The sequence below is a fragment of the Ranitomeya variabilis genome, chromosome 8, assembly GCF_051348905.1.
Source record: "Ranitomeya variabilis isolate aRanVar5 chromosome 8, aRanVar5.hap1, whole genome shotgun sequence".
In the NCBI taxonomy this organism is placed as follows: domain Eukaryota; kingdom Metazoa; phylum Chordata; class Amphibia; order Anura; family Dendrobatidae; genus Ranitomeya; species Ranitomeya variabilis.
The window spans coordinates 12126203-12144788 of NC_135239.1; the positions used below are offsets into that span (position 1 = coordinate 12126203).

Below are 18586 nucleotides of genomic sequence, written 5' to 3' on the forward strand. Positions count from 1 at the left end.
CAGCTCCCTTATACACAGTATGATGGGCCCGCAGCTCCCTGTCATGATTTGGATGCCCCGGTCATTTACTCATCCTCCGGCGTATTCACTATTTTGTGGCACTGCTGCAGTGCCGCTGCTCAAACTTGTGAGCGCAGCTTCTGACAGGCCAGAAGTTAGAAGCTATGTCACAGGCGCTCAATGTAAGACCATGAGGCTATGTGCACTTGTTGAGGATTTGTGTGGATTTACCGCGGATTTCCTGTGTTTTTTGTGCAGATTTCACCTGCGGAATCCTATACAGGAGCAGGTGTAAAACGCTGCGGAATCTTCAAAAAGAATTGACATGCTACGGAAAATACAACGCATCGTTTCCGCGCAGTATTTTCCGCACCATGTGCACTGCGGATTTCATTTTCCATAGGTTTACATGGTACTGTAAACCAGATGGAAAACTGCTGCAAATCCGCAGCGGCCAATCCGCACCGTGTGCACAGAGCCTAAGAGTGAGAACGAGGCCAGAATGAGGCTCCCACAGACTCACACTGATTAGTGACCTCTGCGCTGCTCCAGGAAACACTGGAACCGCGGACAGGTCACAAACTGCAGGAGACGGAGCCGAGCGGAGACTAAAACAGATGAAGACACCAGAAGGTGAGTATCAGACAGGGGACGCGGATTTTCAGCACCGCTCCAGCAGTGAAATAAAAAATAATACTGGAGCGGTGCTGTAAATGTGATGCAGCTCTTGGTTACTGTATGCGGCTCCTTATACTAATAACCATAAAAGACCCGGGTGGTCCGTATCAAAAGCCCCCGACCCCCCCATCTCCAGCCTCCCCACACAGCAAATATTATGTGATGGAGTACATATAATATCAGAACTAAACATTATAATATTCAGCCCCCAGTGACCTGTCCCCCTCCCCCACTTCAGCCCCAATGCCCCCATCATCTCACATCCACCCCTCAGTGCCCTGTCCCCCCTCACCCACCTTCTGCCCTCACAATACCCCACGGTCTCACAGTGGCATACCTGAATTGAATAAACATAATAAGTTCCATCCCACTTACTGATAAAGTTTGCAGTTGCACTGCAGGCAGGACCAGGAAGTGAAATGCATGGTGTGGGCACTAGGACCCAGCGTGCCTGAGCCAATCCCAGCGTGCACAGAGTGAATGCTGCAACCAGGAAAAGCTTCATGATCAGGTCAGACACAGGCGAAACCATTCACTGCAGGGGGGAGACTGCAGTCGGCCCTGTGCTAATAGCAGCGTGCACGCAGAGTCTCCATCAGACGGGAGCAGACATTATACTGCTCTGCTCCTATGCTGTGTCTCATCACAGAAGTGGCCCTGGCTCCCGGTGGGCCCCTTGATGTGACAGGGCCCGGGGCGACGGCCCCCTCTGCCCCCCCAGTAGCTACGCTACTATACAGCAATAGAGTATGTCAGCACCCCGCACGTACCTCTGTGGCAGACGTGAAAGAGTCGTTTGAAGCAATGCTTATTGTGTCTCTCATCCCAAAATCCCCTCCGTTATCCGTCATCGTCATGTCCGTGTCCTTGTCTTCAAAAAGAATAAAGCAAAAATAACGGCAGATTATCATTAATTCGTGCACACGGTGAGATTACTTCCATGCAATGAAACATGGCTGAACTCTACCTGTGTCCCTATGACAACACTTCCTGCAGCTCTGACATCTCGTAGCTCGGTTTTATCACAGGATCACTAATGTATTGCTTTGTGCGCTAGAAAAAAAATCCCTACCGTACTAATAGGGAATAGCGTGTTATTTTGGGAATAGCCCTTTAATTTTAGCAGACCTAAAGCAACAAAGTAACAGGGCCGGACCTTGTTTGTGGGAGACCTGGACCTAAAACTGAACATGCATTTTCTATATTTTATTATTAACCTTTATCTTTTCTTTCAGTTTATAAAGTAGACAAGTTACTAAACGAGCGATAAAGAAGCAGATGGGACACATCGCAGCAGCACAGAGTATTTCAGGAGACATATATGTTATTTGAACAGAAGACAATGAGAATGTGGCGGCACATAAAGGAACCTTGCAGGCTCAGATTAGGCTGTTCAGACCCTCTGCCAGTTCCAGCTGCGATTTATGGCACTATAAGGAGCTTCCACTACTCTTCGAATAAGACGGTGGTCACACGTGCACTGCTGCTCCGCTCACACATGGGCTTTGGGCCAAATGTTGTTTCCCTCCATGATTATACAAATGTCACCTATTATTCTATGGATCTATGGTTACATATGTTGTTTTGTAATCTGTATGCAAAAATCTGATTAATAAGGTAATAATAGAAACGATGAAGCCCCCACAACTTTTCATTTCCAGTCTAGTTTTGACCTAGGACAAATTATCTGCCAGGGACACTGCCTGAGGACAACAGCCGGCAGCAATCCAGCTATTAATCACATAATTTTTGTGGCTAAATGCAGATTTTGGGTTTGGGAGAAGATCAGAGATTAAAAGATAGCATCAGGGTTATGGTTAGCAACGGGGCTAGGGATAGCATCGGGGGTTAGGGATAGCATCGGGGCTAGGGTTAGAGATAGCATAGGGATATGGATAGCATCGGGGCAAGGGATAGCATCGGGGCAAGGGATAGCATCAGGGCAAGGGATAGCATCAGGGCAAGGGATAGCACTGGGGCTATGGATAGCATCGGGGCTAGGGATAGCATCGGGGCAAGGGATAGCATCGGGGCAAGGGATAGCATCGGGGCTATGATTAGAGATAGCATCAGGGCTAGTGTTAGCACTGAGCTATGGATAGCATCAGGGCTAGTGTTAGCACTGAGCTATGGATAGCATCAGGGCTAGGGTTAGCACCGGGGCTATGGATAGCATCGGGGCTAGGGATAGCATCTGGGCAAGGGATAGCATTGGGGCAAGGGTTAGAGATAGCATCAGGGTTAGAGATAGCATCAGAGCTAGGGTTAGCACTGGGGCTATGGATAGCATCGGGGCAAGGGATAGCATCGGGGCTATGATTAGAGATAGCATCAGGGCTAGTGTTAGCACTGAGCAATGGATAGCATCAGGGCTAGGGTTAGGGATAGCATCAGGGCTAGGGTTAGAGATAGCATCAGGGTTAGGGTTAGCACCGGGGCTATGTATAGCATCTGGGCAAGGGATAGCATCAGGGCTAGGGTTAGAGATAGCATCAGGGTTAGGGTTAGCACCGGGGCTATGGATAGCATCGGGGCTAGGGATAGCATCTGGGCAAGGGATAGCATTGGGACAAGGGTTAGCGATAGCATCAGGGTTAGGGTTAGAGATAGCATCAGAGCTAGGGTTAGCACTGGGGCTATGGATAGCATCGGGGCTATGGATAGCATCGGGGCAAGGGATAGCATCGGGGCAAGGGATAGCATCGGGGCAAGGGATAGCATCGGGGCAAGGGATAGCATCAGGGCTATGATTAGAGATAGCATCAGGGCTATGATTAGAGATAGCATCAGGGCTAGGGTTAGGGATAGCATCAGGGCTAGGGTTAGAGATAGCATCAGGGCTAGGGTTAGAGATAGCATCAGGGCTAGGGTTAGAGATAGCATCAGGGCTAGGGTTAGCACCGGGGCTATGGATAGCATCAGGGCTAGGGATAGCATCTGGGCTAGGGATAGCATCTGGGCTAGGGATAGCATTGGGACAAGGGTTAGAGGGCTAGGGATAGCATCTGGGCTAGGGATAGCATTGGGACAAGGGTTAGAGGGCTAGGGATAGCATCGGGGCAAGGGATAGCACCAGGGCAAGGGATAGCATTAGGGCTATGATTAGAGATAGCATCAGGGCTAGTGTTAGCACTGAGCTATGGATAGAATCAGGGCTAGGGTTAGGGATAGCATCAGGGCTAGGGTTAGAGATAGCATCAGGGTTAGGGTTAGCACCGGGGCTATGGATAGCATCGGGGCTAGGGATAGCATCATGGCTAGGGTTAGAGATAGCTTCAGGGTTAGGGTTAGAGATAGCGTTAGGGTTAGGGATAGCATCAGGGTTAGGGTTAGCATCAGGGTTAGGGTTAGCACCGGGGCTATGGATAGGATCAGGGCTAGGGTAATAAAACTCTTACATAAAAAATGTAATTAAAAAATGAAAGAAAAAAATAGTTTTAAAATGATGTGTCTGATGTCAGAAAAAACCCCCCAAGAGGTCAGAGCGCATACTATAATTCCATCAGTATTTTCCAACCCAAGCTACACCACTGCCCCCCGGGTCATCCAGAAATCATACACTTCGGCAGCCGGCAGCGGACTCAGGAAATCTGCCTTTTCAGTTTAATGAATATTTTAAGTTATATTAAACCCATGCATAAATCATAATACTGTCTCCTCTGTGTACGGGGGATTTCATGGACTTGTATGGAGAAGGAAACGTTTCACCCTCTGGATGGCTTCCATTATATTCGGAGTCTTGAGATCGGTTTTGGGGAGAACAGAGTTATAGATCATGATGTCTAAACCTCAGACGTTACACATGGGAGTCTGCGTTTCCTCCGCCGGACTCAGGATCTGATTATTTACCACAATGACATTGACCTAAAATGCAGATCATAGCTGACGTTCTGTGCATTACTGTGCGGTATTATACACTGCCCTCTTCCTGCATTACCTGTCTGCCAAGTTGTGCAGGCTGTGCTGTTCCAAGGAAAGTCGTAATTAGTTTTCGGGTATCAAATGCTGTATCAGGAGATTGCTATGAGACCTGAGATGGGAGAAAGCCCAGCACTAAACCACTCCTGCCATCCCAGCTGCCACTAGGGGTCGCTCACTCCATATATATTAATGCAGCCGCACCGGAGCAGCTGTACATAGCTGTTTGTGGTTAGCTCCCCCTGGTGGTAGCTGCATGAAGACAAAGTTCCAACATTTACCAAAAGATTCTGAGCTCGGGCTGTGAGAAGAGCTGTATATTCTAAAAAAAAGAAGTACAGCAGCTTCCATATACCCAGGCATCGTAGGAAGGTCCCACACAGTCTGTGCAGCTGCCCCGAGACCAGGTGCTGTTATTTACACACTCAGGGAATGAAAAGGCTCACATATTGCAGCCGCAGCACAGCCAAACCCACGCTGACGATTTTGATAATTATGGGGCTTTTTGCTGGTGAAACAGCTAGTAGACATGGTGTTAGAAAAGGGTGACCCGCCATTATGAGGGTTAAAAACACAAAAAAGACTGACCTCTGCTTCCAAACAGAAACCAGGTGTGTACAGGGGCAAACCAAGAGTAGCCTCCAGATATACCAAGAAATAAAGTAGAACTGTGCAGTGCTATAGAATGCAAACATGAAATATAGGAATTACATTACTCTACCAGAAAAAAAAAAATTGAGAAAACTTAGTGCATAAATTGGCCCATTCATGCGTACCCAGCAGCCATGATAAGGCGATTCTCATTGCTGGGAACCTACTGGGAATTCAATAAAAACAGGTAGAAATGGACAGCTAGAGGCAATTTCTATAACCGGACTGGAGGATTCATTTCCAAGTGATATTTTGTAGGTTGAAGAAGGGCAGTGTCTTAAAGGCACGGTGCAATAATAACATTAGCCATAGATCTGTAATAGAGATTATTACAGAGCGTCACATGAGCACACAAGGGGTTGATGACGATGTGTGTCCCTTACGATGAGACATCACTTCCATCCACTGAGTAACCACCCGCGTGATTAGAACGCTAGTCCACGTCCCGATGAGACGCACCCCGCTCACAAGTGTCTGAGTAATTGCGGCAGGTGGAGGACGGAGACGGCAGCGAACATCAGAAGCCTAAATTTAACATCGCTACGGCTGGTGAGAAAAGTCTGCTGCGAGGCGTCATGTCATATTCTGTGCTGCGGCTCCTGGCACGTGCGAGTATACAGAGCGCCCGCGGGGTTACACTACAACCCTCAGCATGCCTTTATGAACCTATCCTGTTCTCAGGTTGAAACTTTGTTGCCATATTCTTAGTTCTAGAACTTTTTATCTTTCCATTAATGGAGTTTTAGAAGAGACTGTCCAGTGTGGACGAGCAGTGGCTTCGGCTGGCACCATTTTTAGATACATTGGTTTTTAGATGCTTTTTGCTGCTTTTTTGAGTCGAACAAACTGCAGCAATTCTGTCATTTTTATTTATTACTATTTTTTGGTTACAGAGTTGACAGCAGGGGATAAAGAATGTGATACTTTATTTATTATCTGGAGCTGAAAATAGCCCATGCTGTCAGCTGTCAGGACCTGCCGAGTGTAACCTCCCCCGCCCTCCAGTGCAGCACGTGAGAAAACGCTCCCATGTGCTGCAACAAATGATCCTTTCTAGTCAATGAAGAAACATTATGACTGCACCTGCGCTCAGGATGGACGGACCCTGATACTCTGCCACTCTCGCACTGGAACGGGGGTATAGTTCCACTTTCACACCTTTTATTAAATTTACAAATGCGGAACGATACAGACTGAATGGCGACTCTTCCTCCAATTTACAACTTAGTAAACGTCCCCCCAGACATCAAGGGTCACATTTCCCAGACCTCAAGAGAGAATTTATAGAAAAGCAAATGCAGATATTGGCTGCAGGAAAGGAGATTTTATCTCTGTGAGAATCTCTAAGGGCTTTAAGGTACCGTCACATTAAGCGACGCTGCAGCGATAGCGACAGCGATGCCGATCGCTGCAGCGTCGCTGTTTGGTCGCTGGAGAGCTGTCACACAGACCGCTCTCCAGCGACCAACGATGCCGAGGTCCCCGGGTAACCAGGGTAAGCATCGGGTTGCTAAGCGCAGGGCCGCGCTTAGTAACCCGATGTTTACCCTGGTTACCAGCGTAAAAGTTAAAAAAACAAACAGCACATACTCACCAGCGCGTCCCCCAGCGTCTGCTTCCTGACACTGACTGAGCTCCGGCCCTAACAGCACAGCGGTGACGTCACCGCTGTGCTTTCACTTTCAGTTTAGGGCCGGCGCTCAGTAAGTGTCAGGAAGCAGAGGCTGGGGGACGCGCTGGTGAGTATGTGCTGTTTGTTTTTTTAACTTTTACGCTGGTAACCAGGGTAAACATCGGGTTACTAAGCGGGGCCCTGCGCTTAGTAACCCGATGTTTACCCTGGTTACCAGTGTAAAATATCGCTGGTATGGTTGCTTTTGCTGTCAAACACGGCGATACACGGCGACCTAGCGACCAAATAATGTGCAGACCTTCTAGCAGCGACCAGCAATTTCACAGCGGGATCCAGATCGCTGCTGCGTGTCAAATACAGCGATATCGCTCCCTAGGACGCTGCAACGTCACAGATCGCTGGCGACGTTGCTTAGTGTGACGGTACCTTTAAAGAAATACCAGACCCCATCGCAAGATCATCTGATTCTAGACTGGTGCCGAAAATCTGGTATTAAAGGTTACCTGCAACGGTTTATTACTAGTAGGTGTAGTAATACTTCTGTCCAGTAGGAGGCGAAATAAATCTGAACAGAAAAACTGAGGCCTTTGTAGACTATTTTAGGCTGTGTGCACACGATGCGGATTTAGTGCGGATCCGCAGCGGATTTTTCCCGCAGAAACGCTGCAGTTCCGCACTGTGATTTACAGTACAATGTAAATCAATGGGAAAAAAAAAAGCTGTGCAGATGGTGCGGAAAAATCTGCGCAGAAACGCTGCGGATTTAAAAGAAGTGCATGTCACTTCTTTTGTGCGGATCTGCAGCGTTTCTGCACCCCTCCATTACAGAAATCCGCAGTGGTAAAAACTGCAGAAAATCCGCACAAAATCAGCATTAATTCCGCACAAAATCTGTGGCAAATCTGCACCTGTGGTTTCTGCCAGGAGATGCGGATTTTGTGCAGAAAATTCTGCACCCCATTCCGCAACGTGTGCACACAGCCTTAGGGTAATTGCACCATGCACTGGATTTTTAATGGACAGTTTGCAGATATAAGCAGGATATGAGTCAGAGTTGGAATGATGCAGATTGTGACAAGATCTGAACCTCTAGCTCATGAAATACTGAACATCACAAAGATCTCAGCAGCTACAATTACTGGTTCTGCACTCTAGAGGAGAAGGCACTGCAGGAGGGTCCGCACCAATACTGCACCCACCACAGGTGGAGTCCTCGTGTCTTACCTATGTCATTGGCCAGTGATGCTGGATCGGAGGTCCCGAGCGAGGCCTCGAACTCCTCCTGAAGGCGGTATGCCCGCTGCAGCAAGGCTTCCAGCTTATGGATGAATTCCGCACTGATGATGTCCTAGAAGTTGACAATTATAGTCAATTAAAGGGACATTCCTATGTACAAAAATTAACATATCATCACTTTAAAATGTCCGGGAGCCCACTAATCTGCAGAATAAAAGGGCTGCAATGCTGTTGTGGGTTCACAGCCCCTTTATTTTTTTTTTCTCTTCGCAGTGACGCCAGGCCTTGTACTGTGCAGGACGCAGCAGCGTTCCCCCCGAGCCGGCAGCAGGACCCTCACAGCCGGGCATAATAGAAAAGAGGACGCAGTGCTAAATCAGCAAAGTGGCCCCCTTATTCTGCAGGGGCCCGAGAGGGTGAATCCCACCAAAGATAAAGTGCAGGCATATCCTGGAGATAAGACATTTCTATATAATATGGGAATAGGCCTTAAAGCTTATCTGAGAGCAGAGAATGGCTTTCAAGAGGGTCGCTCTCCCTACACGACACAATCGTCCATTTACTTCAAGGGCGCCATGTAATGCTTAATTACTCCTGCGGAGGCGCTGCAGGAGAACTGGTCACTCGCCTCCAAGTTCTCTGCAAATCTCATCTGACCGTTAGTGACTGCAGCAGCGGGACAACCCGAGATCGCTGGGAGTAAAGCGCCGAGGTCCTCTCTCCATTATATCCGAGCAAGCGTTCTCACGTAGTTTCAGAACTCAAAGAAATGAACGGAGAAAGCAGCAGATGTGCGGCCGCTTCTATATTTCAGATTTGTCCTGTGGCCATTAATGTCAGAGATGGGAGGACCCCTAATATAAGCATTTGGTAAAGCTCACAGTACCTCCAGGTTTTCTTCAGCAATGGCGTCCCCAGCTCCGATCCTGATGGATCCGCAGCTCGCCTCGTCTTCCACCTGCCTATTTCGGAAACAGAGGGCCTGTTCCCACCTTCGCAGCGCCTCTTCAAATAACTCCATTCCTTAAAAAAGTTACAGATATATTTATACAGATGTTCACACTTCGCATTTTTGCAGCGTTTTTTAATGCAAATTTTCAGCTGCGTTTCACAGCACCAGCAAAGTCTATGAGATGTCAGAAATCTCAGGCACACACATTGCTTTATTGTCATCAGGGTTTTGTGCTTTGCAGGTTTTCTAGCACAATAGAGCATGTCACTTCTTTCAGCGTTTTTTCAGCATTTTTCACCTATTGAAATGAATGGGTGGTGAAAAAATGCACCAAAAACGCAGGTATCAGGTTTTGCTGCGTTTTTTGTGCCAAAACCTGATTCTATAGAATAGGACATTTTTTTAAACACTAAACTTTACCAGCATGCACAAGAGACAAATCTAGCATGCCAAAACCGCACCAAAAAGGCAACAAAATCCTGTTTTGTCTCTGCAACTTCTTTCCTGCCAAGAGAACTGGTTTTGCTGCAGATAAACAATAAAAACTCTGAAAAAAACTCCTAGTGTGAACTTACCCTTAGGTTCTTCCACAAACCACAACCAGCAGCTTCTGGCCTCTTACCAGCTGCTTTACCATTCACATCAATGGAGCTCTGCCCTCTTGTGGCAACTCTGAAGTACTGCATAAAAAAAGTCTGTGACCCTCCTGCTTCTGAGATCGCTCCGCAACCATCACGCCCCGACACGAGGCTCCAGGTTTATGCAGGTCCCTGCGCAACAGAGTCTCAGGAGGCCACATTTCACTTTTGATTATTTTTCTCCTCGTTGTTCATGACGTATAACTTTTCTTATTGTTAAGTATAAATAAAATTATTATTATTATTATTATTATTATTATTATTAAGAGTTGTAATAGTTTAGCTGGTGTTTTTATTGATACCATTTTGCTATCTGTACAATTTTCTCATCTCTATTTATTCCATATTTATGGAAGTCGGAGGGATCAAAATAATCAGCGGTTCTCAAATGTCGATTTTATCTTTCACTGCAGCGGAGATATTCTGATATTTCATTAGTCTGCACAGTAATGCATGAAACGACTTAGTCATGTTCTGGTAAAACACAGATGATGATTGCAACACTCAATTTTTTTAATTTATTTTTTATTGGTCGTCTGGGGGGGGGGGGGGGGACTTAAACTTGTGACTTCTGGCATAATGTAATACTGACCATCCTGCGGCTGAGCTACATGGGTGTACAAAGATGGCCGACACAAGGGTCTTCAGTACCCGGCTATCATGATAATGCCATCAGCACCCCATAATCACGGGTCCCGGCTTGCTGGGTCCCTGGACGGACGGCCTGCAGCAAAATGTGCATGTGAATGACCGTGAAGACTGCGACCAAGTCCTGCCACCGACCATTGATGTTTGTTCACAATTATCCAAGATGGAAAGCAGCTGCCGATCCTGCAATAAATCCAGTTAGATAACCCAGATGCCGACCCTAATCCATCCGCGCGGGCAGGAAGCGCTCAGTAAACAAGACGCGGAAATGGATTCTTCATCCTGTCGGATCAGGCTTCGTGGGTTTTCGGACGCTGTCCTCCATTATCTACATAGAACATTCCGCACGGAACTAGAACAATCATTTTTTCTAACTCCTGTTCTAAAATAGTTCACAGACTCCGCACTGTGACATCATGGGGAATGACTCTTCAAACCCAAAGTAGAGCTGGAAAGTAAAACCTTTTTTTAGCAATTTGTTGTAAATTCGAATGAGCCCTTTAAATCCGACAATCAATGCCAGACAGCTGCTGTTAAAGCTGCTACAACCAAATGAGCCAAAAACATGAAAACTAACTACTATATACAGTTAGGGCGTCAGTGTACGGTACATACAAAGCAGAAAGGGTCAGCGGTGGACGACTGGTGTCATGCATAAGAAAGATTCTTCCTAAAGAAGGGGATTCTTTACTGTAAAAGCAGTGACGCTGTGCAAGTCCTCGCTTACCCATCAGATACAGGTTCTCAGGTGTGGTCACCGGGATGTTTACAAGCTTAATATCTTCTTCTTCCCCTTTATCCCACGGATTGCAGCTGTGACACGAGTTAATGCTTCGAACCTAAATCAGAGGACAGATACGAGTGGGGGCTCACACCAAGAAAATGCCATCGATGCCAGGAAAGCTGGAAATGCTCTCAGTAGTCCTGCACGTTGCCACCACTAGGGGGAGCACTTTACATTGCTCTCAATAGGAGTTGTACGGAGATTGCCCCCTAGTGGCAAATACAAAACTGCAAAAAAGTTGCATGGGGAATGTATTCACTAACATACACATGGAGGGAGGGGAGACATCTGGATTGTGGGTCCTTCTCTGAAAACAGTCAGGTCAGATTGGTGATAACTTACGGACGCCAGGCTCTGCACGGAGCCCGAATATTTACTGTCCAGCCCTCCGTTAAGGTGCAGCAGGGATCCCTTCTCCTTCACGGACGTCAGGGACAGGGTCAGATTCTGCCGGCTACTGGAACAGCTGGACCCTGCGGCACAAGGAGAGGATATACCATACGTGAGGGCGGAGGCGGCAGATGTGTGTCCTCCGCAGTAATCAGGACCTCGCTCTCTCGTATGTCTCCAACTGTGACTGCCCAGAACGTCTATTAACCCTACACCATCATCATGAGCGAGGAGATCCGTTCCTGAAATACTCTGCGCTGCTCTGGACCCTGCACCTCTAACTCCATGACTGGGATCTGTTTTCTTGCCTTTGTCTGATGTCCGCACCCTGCCCGCACTAATATCATCAAATCATTGGACAAGATAAGACCCTCCCTGCTCCCCTGAAATACTCTGCGCTGCTGTGAACGCTGCTCTGTTCCTATTTATCTCTATTACCTCTCTTCTTGTCTCTGGAAAATGCCGATACAACCACCCTGCGCTCAACAAGATGGTTACACAATGGTGCAGGATCCACAAGCTCCTCTGCTGAAATCCTCTGTGCTGCTGCGGATCCATCTGTGTCCCTTCCTCTGGTCTCCTCTCCTTATGTGACATCCTGACACTACACCCTGCCTTCACTAATATAACCCCATTACTCGTCCTGAAATCCTCTGTGCTGCTTCGGATCCATCTAACTCTGTGTCCTTTGCCTTCACTAATATAACCCCATTACTCGTCCTGAAATCCTCTGTGCTGCTGCAGATCCATCTAACTCTGTGTCCTTTGCCTTCACTAATATAACCCCATTACTCGTCCTGAAATCCTCTGCGCTGCTGCGGATCCATCTAACTCTGTGTCCTTTGCCTTCACTAATATAACCCCATTACTCGTCCTGAAATCCTCTGCGCTGCTGCAGATCCATCTAACTCTGTGTCCTTTGCCTTCACTAATATAACCCCATTACTCGTCCTGAAATCCTCTGCGCTGCTGCAGATCCATCTAACTCTGTGTCCTTTGCCTTCACTAATATAACCCCATTACTCGTCCTGAAATCCTCTGCGCTGCTGCGGATCCATCTAACTCTGTGTCCTTTGCCTTCACTAATATAACCCCATTACTCGTCCTGAAATCCTCTGTGCTGCTGACAGCCTATGGACTCACCTTTCTCCAGGGCAGCCTGCTTGGTACTGTCCAGCAGGAGATTGCCGGCCTCCCAGGAAGAATTTGGGCTTTTTATCTTCCCTCTTCTTCTTTTAAAATGACGAGCCAGAAAAATAATAGACACGGCTCCGACGGCGGTGACCGCGAAGATCGTCTTCAGCCCGGGAGACGACTTCAGCTGTAACGTAAAGTGCGAGAAAGTCAGAATGCAAAAAAACCCAAAACATTAACCCCTTAATGACGCAGACAGTTGTCAATCTTGTGCTTTTGTCTTTCTCTCCTTCAAAAAGCACAGATCTTTTTTATTTCCCACCCACATTTTTTTTACGGCGTTAATTGTGCAGTAAAAGTGACCCGGTCACCGATTCTCCAGGTCGGTGATATTGCGGTGACACTAAACCGGCCAGCAAAAATTCAGAACTTTGTAAATTGCTTTGTGTCGTCATTTTCTGAGCGATGTAACGTTTTTAGGTTTCCGTCGATGGAGGGGAGGGCGCTGGTAAGTTCGCTTGCCAAGCCGTAGTTTTTATTGCTGCCATTTTGGGGGAATTTAAGATGTTTTTAATTTTTTTTTGTTGTTGTAGATGTAGCAACTATTAAACCAGGATTTTTTAGGGATTTAATTCCCTTTTTTTTTTTTTTTTGCTATTTACCGTAATTTGATATTTTCACAGATCGAATACTTATTAACACGGCGAGGTCAGTTATGCTTATTTTTATACTTTTTTTTTTTATTGCCTTATTTTGGACGAGGAAGAGAGGTGCTTTAAACTTACATTTTTTTCTGTTTTTTTTTTTTGCATGCACTCTATGTATTGTAATACCCACGACCTGCAGAATACAGCACAAATTGGGGTCTCGTGCTCGGACTTCACGGGACAATCCAAGACTGTGTTGACTTGTTTCAACAAGAAACCCATTTGCACGGTGTAATGACTTTGTGGTTGGGGGCCATAATGGGTGCTAATAATTAAATTACGACGTAATTAATGGCGGCATTTAATAGGTTACACGGCAGCGATTGGCGCTCGCTCTGGTCGCTGATGTTACAGGCAGATGATGGCGGAGTAACGCGGCTCCTGATCTCGCTCCATGGAGGTGATAAAGCCCAAAACCTTCATCCGATTACCTGCGTGAGCGAGTTGTAGAGGGACAAGGGGAAATCCACGGCACGCAGGGCGGCCATCCGGAGCGGGTGCTGCGTCTCCGCCATTGTGTCCTCTGGTGGGATCAGACTTGTCCTGAGGATAAAGCGATCACATCAGGTGCATACAGTACGTATATACAAGGTGTGAGCATAGTGACCCATGGCGTACAGCTGCGACTTTCGGGGGGCCGCTGCAGCAGAACTACACCTCATTCACACATCCGTGATTTTTCTCATACAAAAAATAAAGCCCAAATAGATCCGTGTGCGGGATCCGATTTTACCATCCGTGTCTTCTACCAACCGGTCAGCAGCAATCGTACAGCGCGAAGATACAACATGGATGCAACATGCGCCGTCTGATCCTGACTGGACGAGTTTCACCCACAAATCAGACCCAGGTAGGACATAACTCCATTTTGTTTCATTTGCAGATTATAAGGAGAAAACGTCTGAACTAAGTGACGGGTTACATGAAGATCTTAGATGAAGGGCGCAGCTGTCGGGGACATGAGGAAATGAATGGCGCAGATGGTTGCGCATGCGCTGTGATGCTCCGCTCAGGTCTACGACAATAATGAAGAGAGCCGCTGCCCTTCACCTCCATCAGCTGTGGATGCACAACCACCGCCTCCATTCTTCTCCTCATTGCCGAGGTCTTTCATCCAGGGGGAACCAGGAATACCAGTGCCGGTTCTGACGATAGTTGGGGTCCAAGAGATCTAAATCTAATAGGCATCAACTATCTACTGCCTTAGACTGAAATAGCCATCCCCTCCTCTATAGGACAGGGGTAACTTGCTGATCAATGGAGGTCCCACCACTGAGGGCCTGTGCTGAGTGGGGTGGACGTGCGCATGCGCGGCCTTCATTAAGTTCATTGTCTATGGGGCCGACAGAAATAGTCGAGCATGCGCATTTTCGCTCCAATGAAGACTGAACCGCAGCACCCCATTCTCTGGATCGCTTGAGGTGCCAGCGCACGGACCCCCAGATATCAGCAATTTATCCCCTTCAGATAAAAGATAATGAGTAGTGATGAGCGAACGTGCTCGGATAAGGTGTTTAACTGCGCATGCTCGGGTGTTATCTGCGTATGCTCAGGCGTGCTCGAATAACATGCTGCATGATCCGCAGCTGATAGACAGCTGCAACACAAGCAGCTGTAGGAACCTGAACATTTTATTCGAGCACGCCCAAGATACTAGGAAAACACCCCGAGCGCGCGCGGGTAACACAACGAGCGCGCGCGGGTAACACAACGAGCGCGCGCGGCTAACACCCCGAGCGCGCGCGGCTAACACCCCGAGCGCGCGCGGCTAACACCCCGAGCGCCCGCGGGTAACACCCCGAGCGCCCGCGGGTAACACCCCGAGCGCGCGCAGATGACACCCCGAGTGCGCGCAGATGACACAATATCCAAGCACATTCTCTCATCACTAATAACGAGTTATGCCCAAAATAACATTTCTGGCTCAAAAAAAGGAGCAGTGGCCAGAATTCCTCCTATATTCCGTCGCCATAGAATACAGCAAACCCCTATGACAAGCCCTGTGGAACTACAACTCCCAACAGCTCACGTATGAGTGCCATGCAATACTGAAAACTACGTATAAAGACCCCAATCCCAGTTTTAGTATCTCGGATCGGTCAGAGGAGGCGCAGCGCTGGTGATGGAGTCTAGTCTGAATTATGGCGGAGCCGTTCTTCCATAGGACGTATGTTCCTTCATATATTTCTATAGGGGACGTCAGAAAATGGCAGAACAGCGTCCCCTGCTGGTGAGAAAGATCATTCATGTACCGGCCATGCAGTGGTCTTGACGAGAGACAGAAGGCTGACCCCCCATCCTTGTGTGTGAGGTGCACGGTATGGCCGTACTTAGCATGTGTGCACCGCACGGTACATTATTACGGCTATACAGAGCAGACGCACCACATTACATCGTTATTAAGACAAAATAGAAATATTACATCCCCCAGGCCGCTCTGGTGGTCCCTGGCAGTATCAAACAACATTCAAAAGTCATATATGGACGTGACCACTGCAGCCAATCACTAGTCTCAGGTCGCCGGCTACTTTTGAAAACAGCGGTGAGGAGGAGGCGGCGCCCAGCGCCAAGAAGATGTGAGGGGGTGGGGGGGTGACAGGTTCCCTTTAACTGACCCTGTATAAAGTGGGCACATAGATAAGATACTGAAGAGACGGACAATTGTTCATCCACTGAACTCAACCAAAGTTTATGCATTTATATTTTAAGGCTACGTGCACACGTTGTGGATTTTGCTGCGGATCTGCAGCAGTTTTCCATGCAATGTACAGTACCATGTAAACCTATGGAAAGCAAAATCCGCAGTGCACATGATGTGGAAAAAAACCACACGGAAACGCAGCATTGTATTTTCTGCAGCATGTCAATTCTTTGTGCGGATTCCACAGCAGTTTACTCCTGCTCCTTAATAGGAATCCGCAGATGTAAAACCGCAGGTGAAATCCGCACAAAAACCACTGGAAATCCACGGTAATCTGCAGGTAGAACGCAGTGCCTTTTACCTGCGGATTTCTCAAAAACTGAGCGGAAAAATCCGCACAGAAATCCACAACGTGGGCACATAGCCTGAGCGAGTGGTGGGCACAGATTTTGGCCGCGCTCCTCCACATTGTGTCCTAATTAATACGGTCTCGTGTGTAAAGCGGACCGGACTGCTGCTTGCCGGCATTTTCCAGATCTTTGCACAGTCTGTCGGACACATGCCCCAAACAAAAACATTCCCCCCAATGCAGCCTGCGGGGGCTTTACGGGTGGTGTTTTGTGTCTACATGTTACAATAGAGGCCACATACAAGATGCAATCAGGGGGATTTCTGTAGAGTGCTGCGGACATGGGGGGGATTGCTGCTGTCATGCTGGGATATGGGGGGATTGCTGCTGGGATATGGGGGGATTGCTGCTGGGATATGGGGGGATTGCTGCCGGCGTGCTGGGATATGGGGGGATTGCTGCCGGCGTGCTGGGGTATGGGGGGATTACTGCCGGCGTGCTGGGATATGGGGGGATTACTGCCAGAGTGCTGGGATATGGGGGGATTGCTGCCGGCGTGCTGGGATATGGGGGGGATTGCTGCCGGCGTGCTGGGATATGGGGGGGATTACTGCCGGCGTGCTGGGATATGGGGGGATTGCTGCCAGAGTGCTGGGGATATGGGGGGATTGCTGCCAGAGTGCTGGGGATATGGGGGGATTGCTGCCAGAGTGCTGGGATATGGGGGGATTGCTGCCGGCGTGCTGGGATATGGGGGGATTACTGCCAGAGTGCTGGGATATGGGGGGATTGCTGTCTCCTCTGCATGCTGCAGATGTCAGGGGATGCCGCCCCCTGCTGTATCCACCGCACACTCCCACCCTGCACACACAGCACAGGTGTATATACCGCTGTATACTCCGCACCTACCTGTCACCCTGGCTGCTCCCAGCACTGATGGAGCCACGGCGGGGGAGGGGCCGCTTCCGGGGGCGGGGCCAGAGCGGAGAGGGATACAATGTATCCGAGGGTCAGAGACTCAGACTGAGCGACTTGTACAAAGCGGAGGAAGAAAGAGGGAAAGAGAGGAGGAAGAGGGGATGAAGGAGAGATGAAGGAGAGAGGGGTCTGTGCCCTGAGGCGGCCGGGCACTCACCATTGGCGCCCAGTTCTAGCTCAGGTGGAGTTGGTTTTGGGCATGATGATGAGCTGTTGGCCCCTGTAATGTTCTTGCCCCGGGGCCCCTTCTATCTGAGTCCAGATAATAATAATCTGTATTTTTATATAGCGCTCACATATTCCGCAGCGCTTTACAGTTTACACACATTCTCATATGGGCGGTGATGATGAACGGGATCTTTCCACCGGAATCTTCTCGGTTAATCACCTGCAGCCAATAAATGTCCCCAGTGACTATTTGCTGCCTTCACAAGGCTTCATATCGTGGCTCTATTGCTGGGTCTTGTAGTTCTACGCCTCATGCAGACCGATGTAATCACATTTCCACCTCCACATAGAAATCCAGCAAACAACGTCCAATAGCAGAACACGAGCTGCCGGCGTCTCCCATAAAATAGAAGTTCCTTTATTAACTTTCCGTTAATTATTCGCCATGACAGGAATGTGACGAGATGCGGAGACGTTTCATCTTTGCATCAGGCTACTTTCACGCTAGCGTCGTGCACTGCGTCGCTATGCGTCGTTCTGTAGAAAAAACGCATCCTGCAAAAGTGCTTGCAGGATGCGTTTTTTCTCCATAGACTTGAATTAGCGACGCATTGCCACACGTCGCAACCGTCGTGCGATGGTTGCGTCGTGTTGCGTCGGACCGTCGGCACAAAAAAACGTTGCATGTAACGTTTTTGGTGCGTCGTTCCCGTCTTTTCCGACCGCGCATGCGGGGCCAGAACTCTGCCCCCGCCTCCCCGCACATCACAATGGGGCAGCGGATGCGATGTAAAACAGCATCCGCTGCCCCCGTTGTGCGGCGCTTCCACACTGCGTCGGTGTGGTGCAACGTCGCATAGTGTGAAAGTAGCCTAAATTGTGACCTCATTTGTGCAGTGAATCCTTTACTGTTAATGGCCCCAGAAATTCTGCAAAACCACAAATCCGCGGCCAATAATAAAAGCGGGAAATCTGCCGCTAATTTCTGCTTCTGTGCTGGAAAGATGCTGCAGTCGGACAATTAACCCCTGTGACAATGGCTCCCCCAGTCCGCAGGCGCCGCTCCGGGGGGTGGCATCAG

The 18586-nt window shown here is 48.5% G+C and overlaps 1 protein-coding gene across 2 annotated transcripts in view; it reads right to left on the minus strand.

Annotated features, from left to right (window-relative positions):
• The window catches only part of MIGA1 (mitoguardin 1), a 38888-nt gene extending 21463 nt beyond the window's left edge, over positions 1-17425 (minus strand). The window contains exons 1-8 of one of the 2 annotated variants that reach the window (XR_013218662.1): positions 17269-17425; positions 13801-13912; positions 12672-12849; positions 11481-11611; positions 11082-11193; positions 9003-9139; positions 8105-8228; positions 1449-1549 (exon numbers count right to left, since the gene is read on the minus strand). Coding sequence is in view for 1 of the 2 variants with exons in the window: in XM_077278280.1 (XP_077134395.1) it covers positions 1449-1549; positions 8105-8228; positions 9003-9139; positions 11082-11193; positions 11481-11611; positions 12672-12849; positions 13801-13884 (867 nt within the window). In the remaining variant the exon portion in view is untranslated. The remainder of the gene's footprint in view (positions 1-1448; positions 1550-8104; positions 8229-9002; positions 9140-11081; positions 11194-11480; positions 11612-12671; positions 12850-13800; positions 13913-17268) is intronic. The other variant, XM_077278280.1, reaches the window with a different exon arrangement.
• Between the last annotated feature and the right edge of the window lie 1161 nt (positions 17426-18586).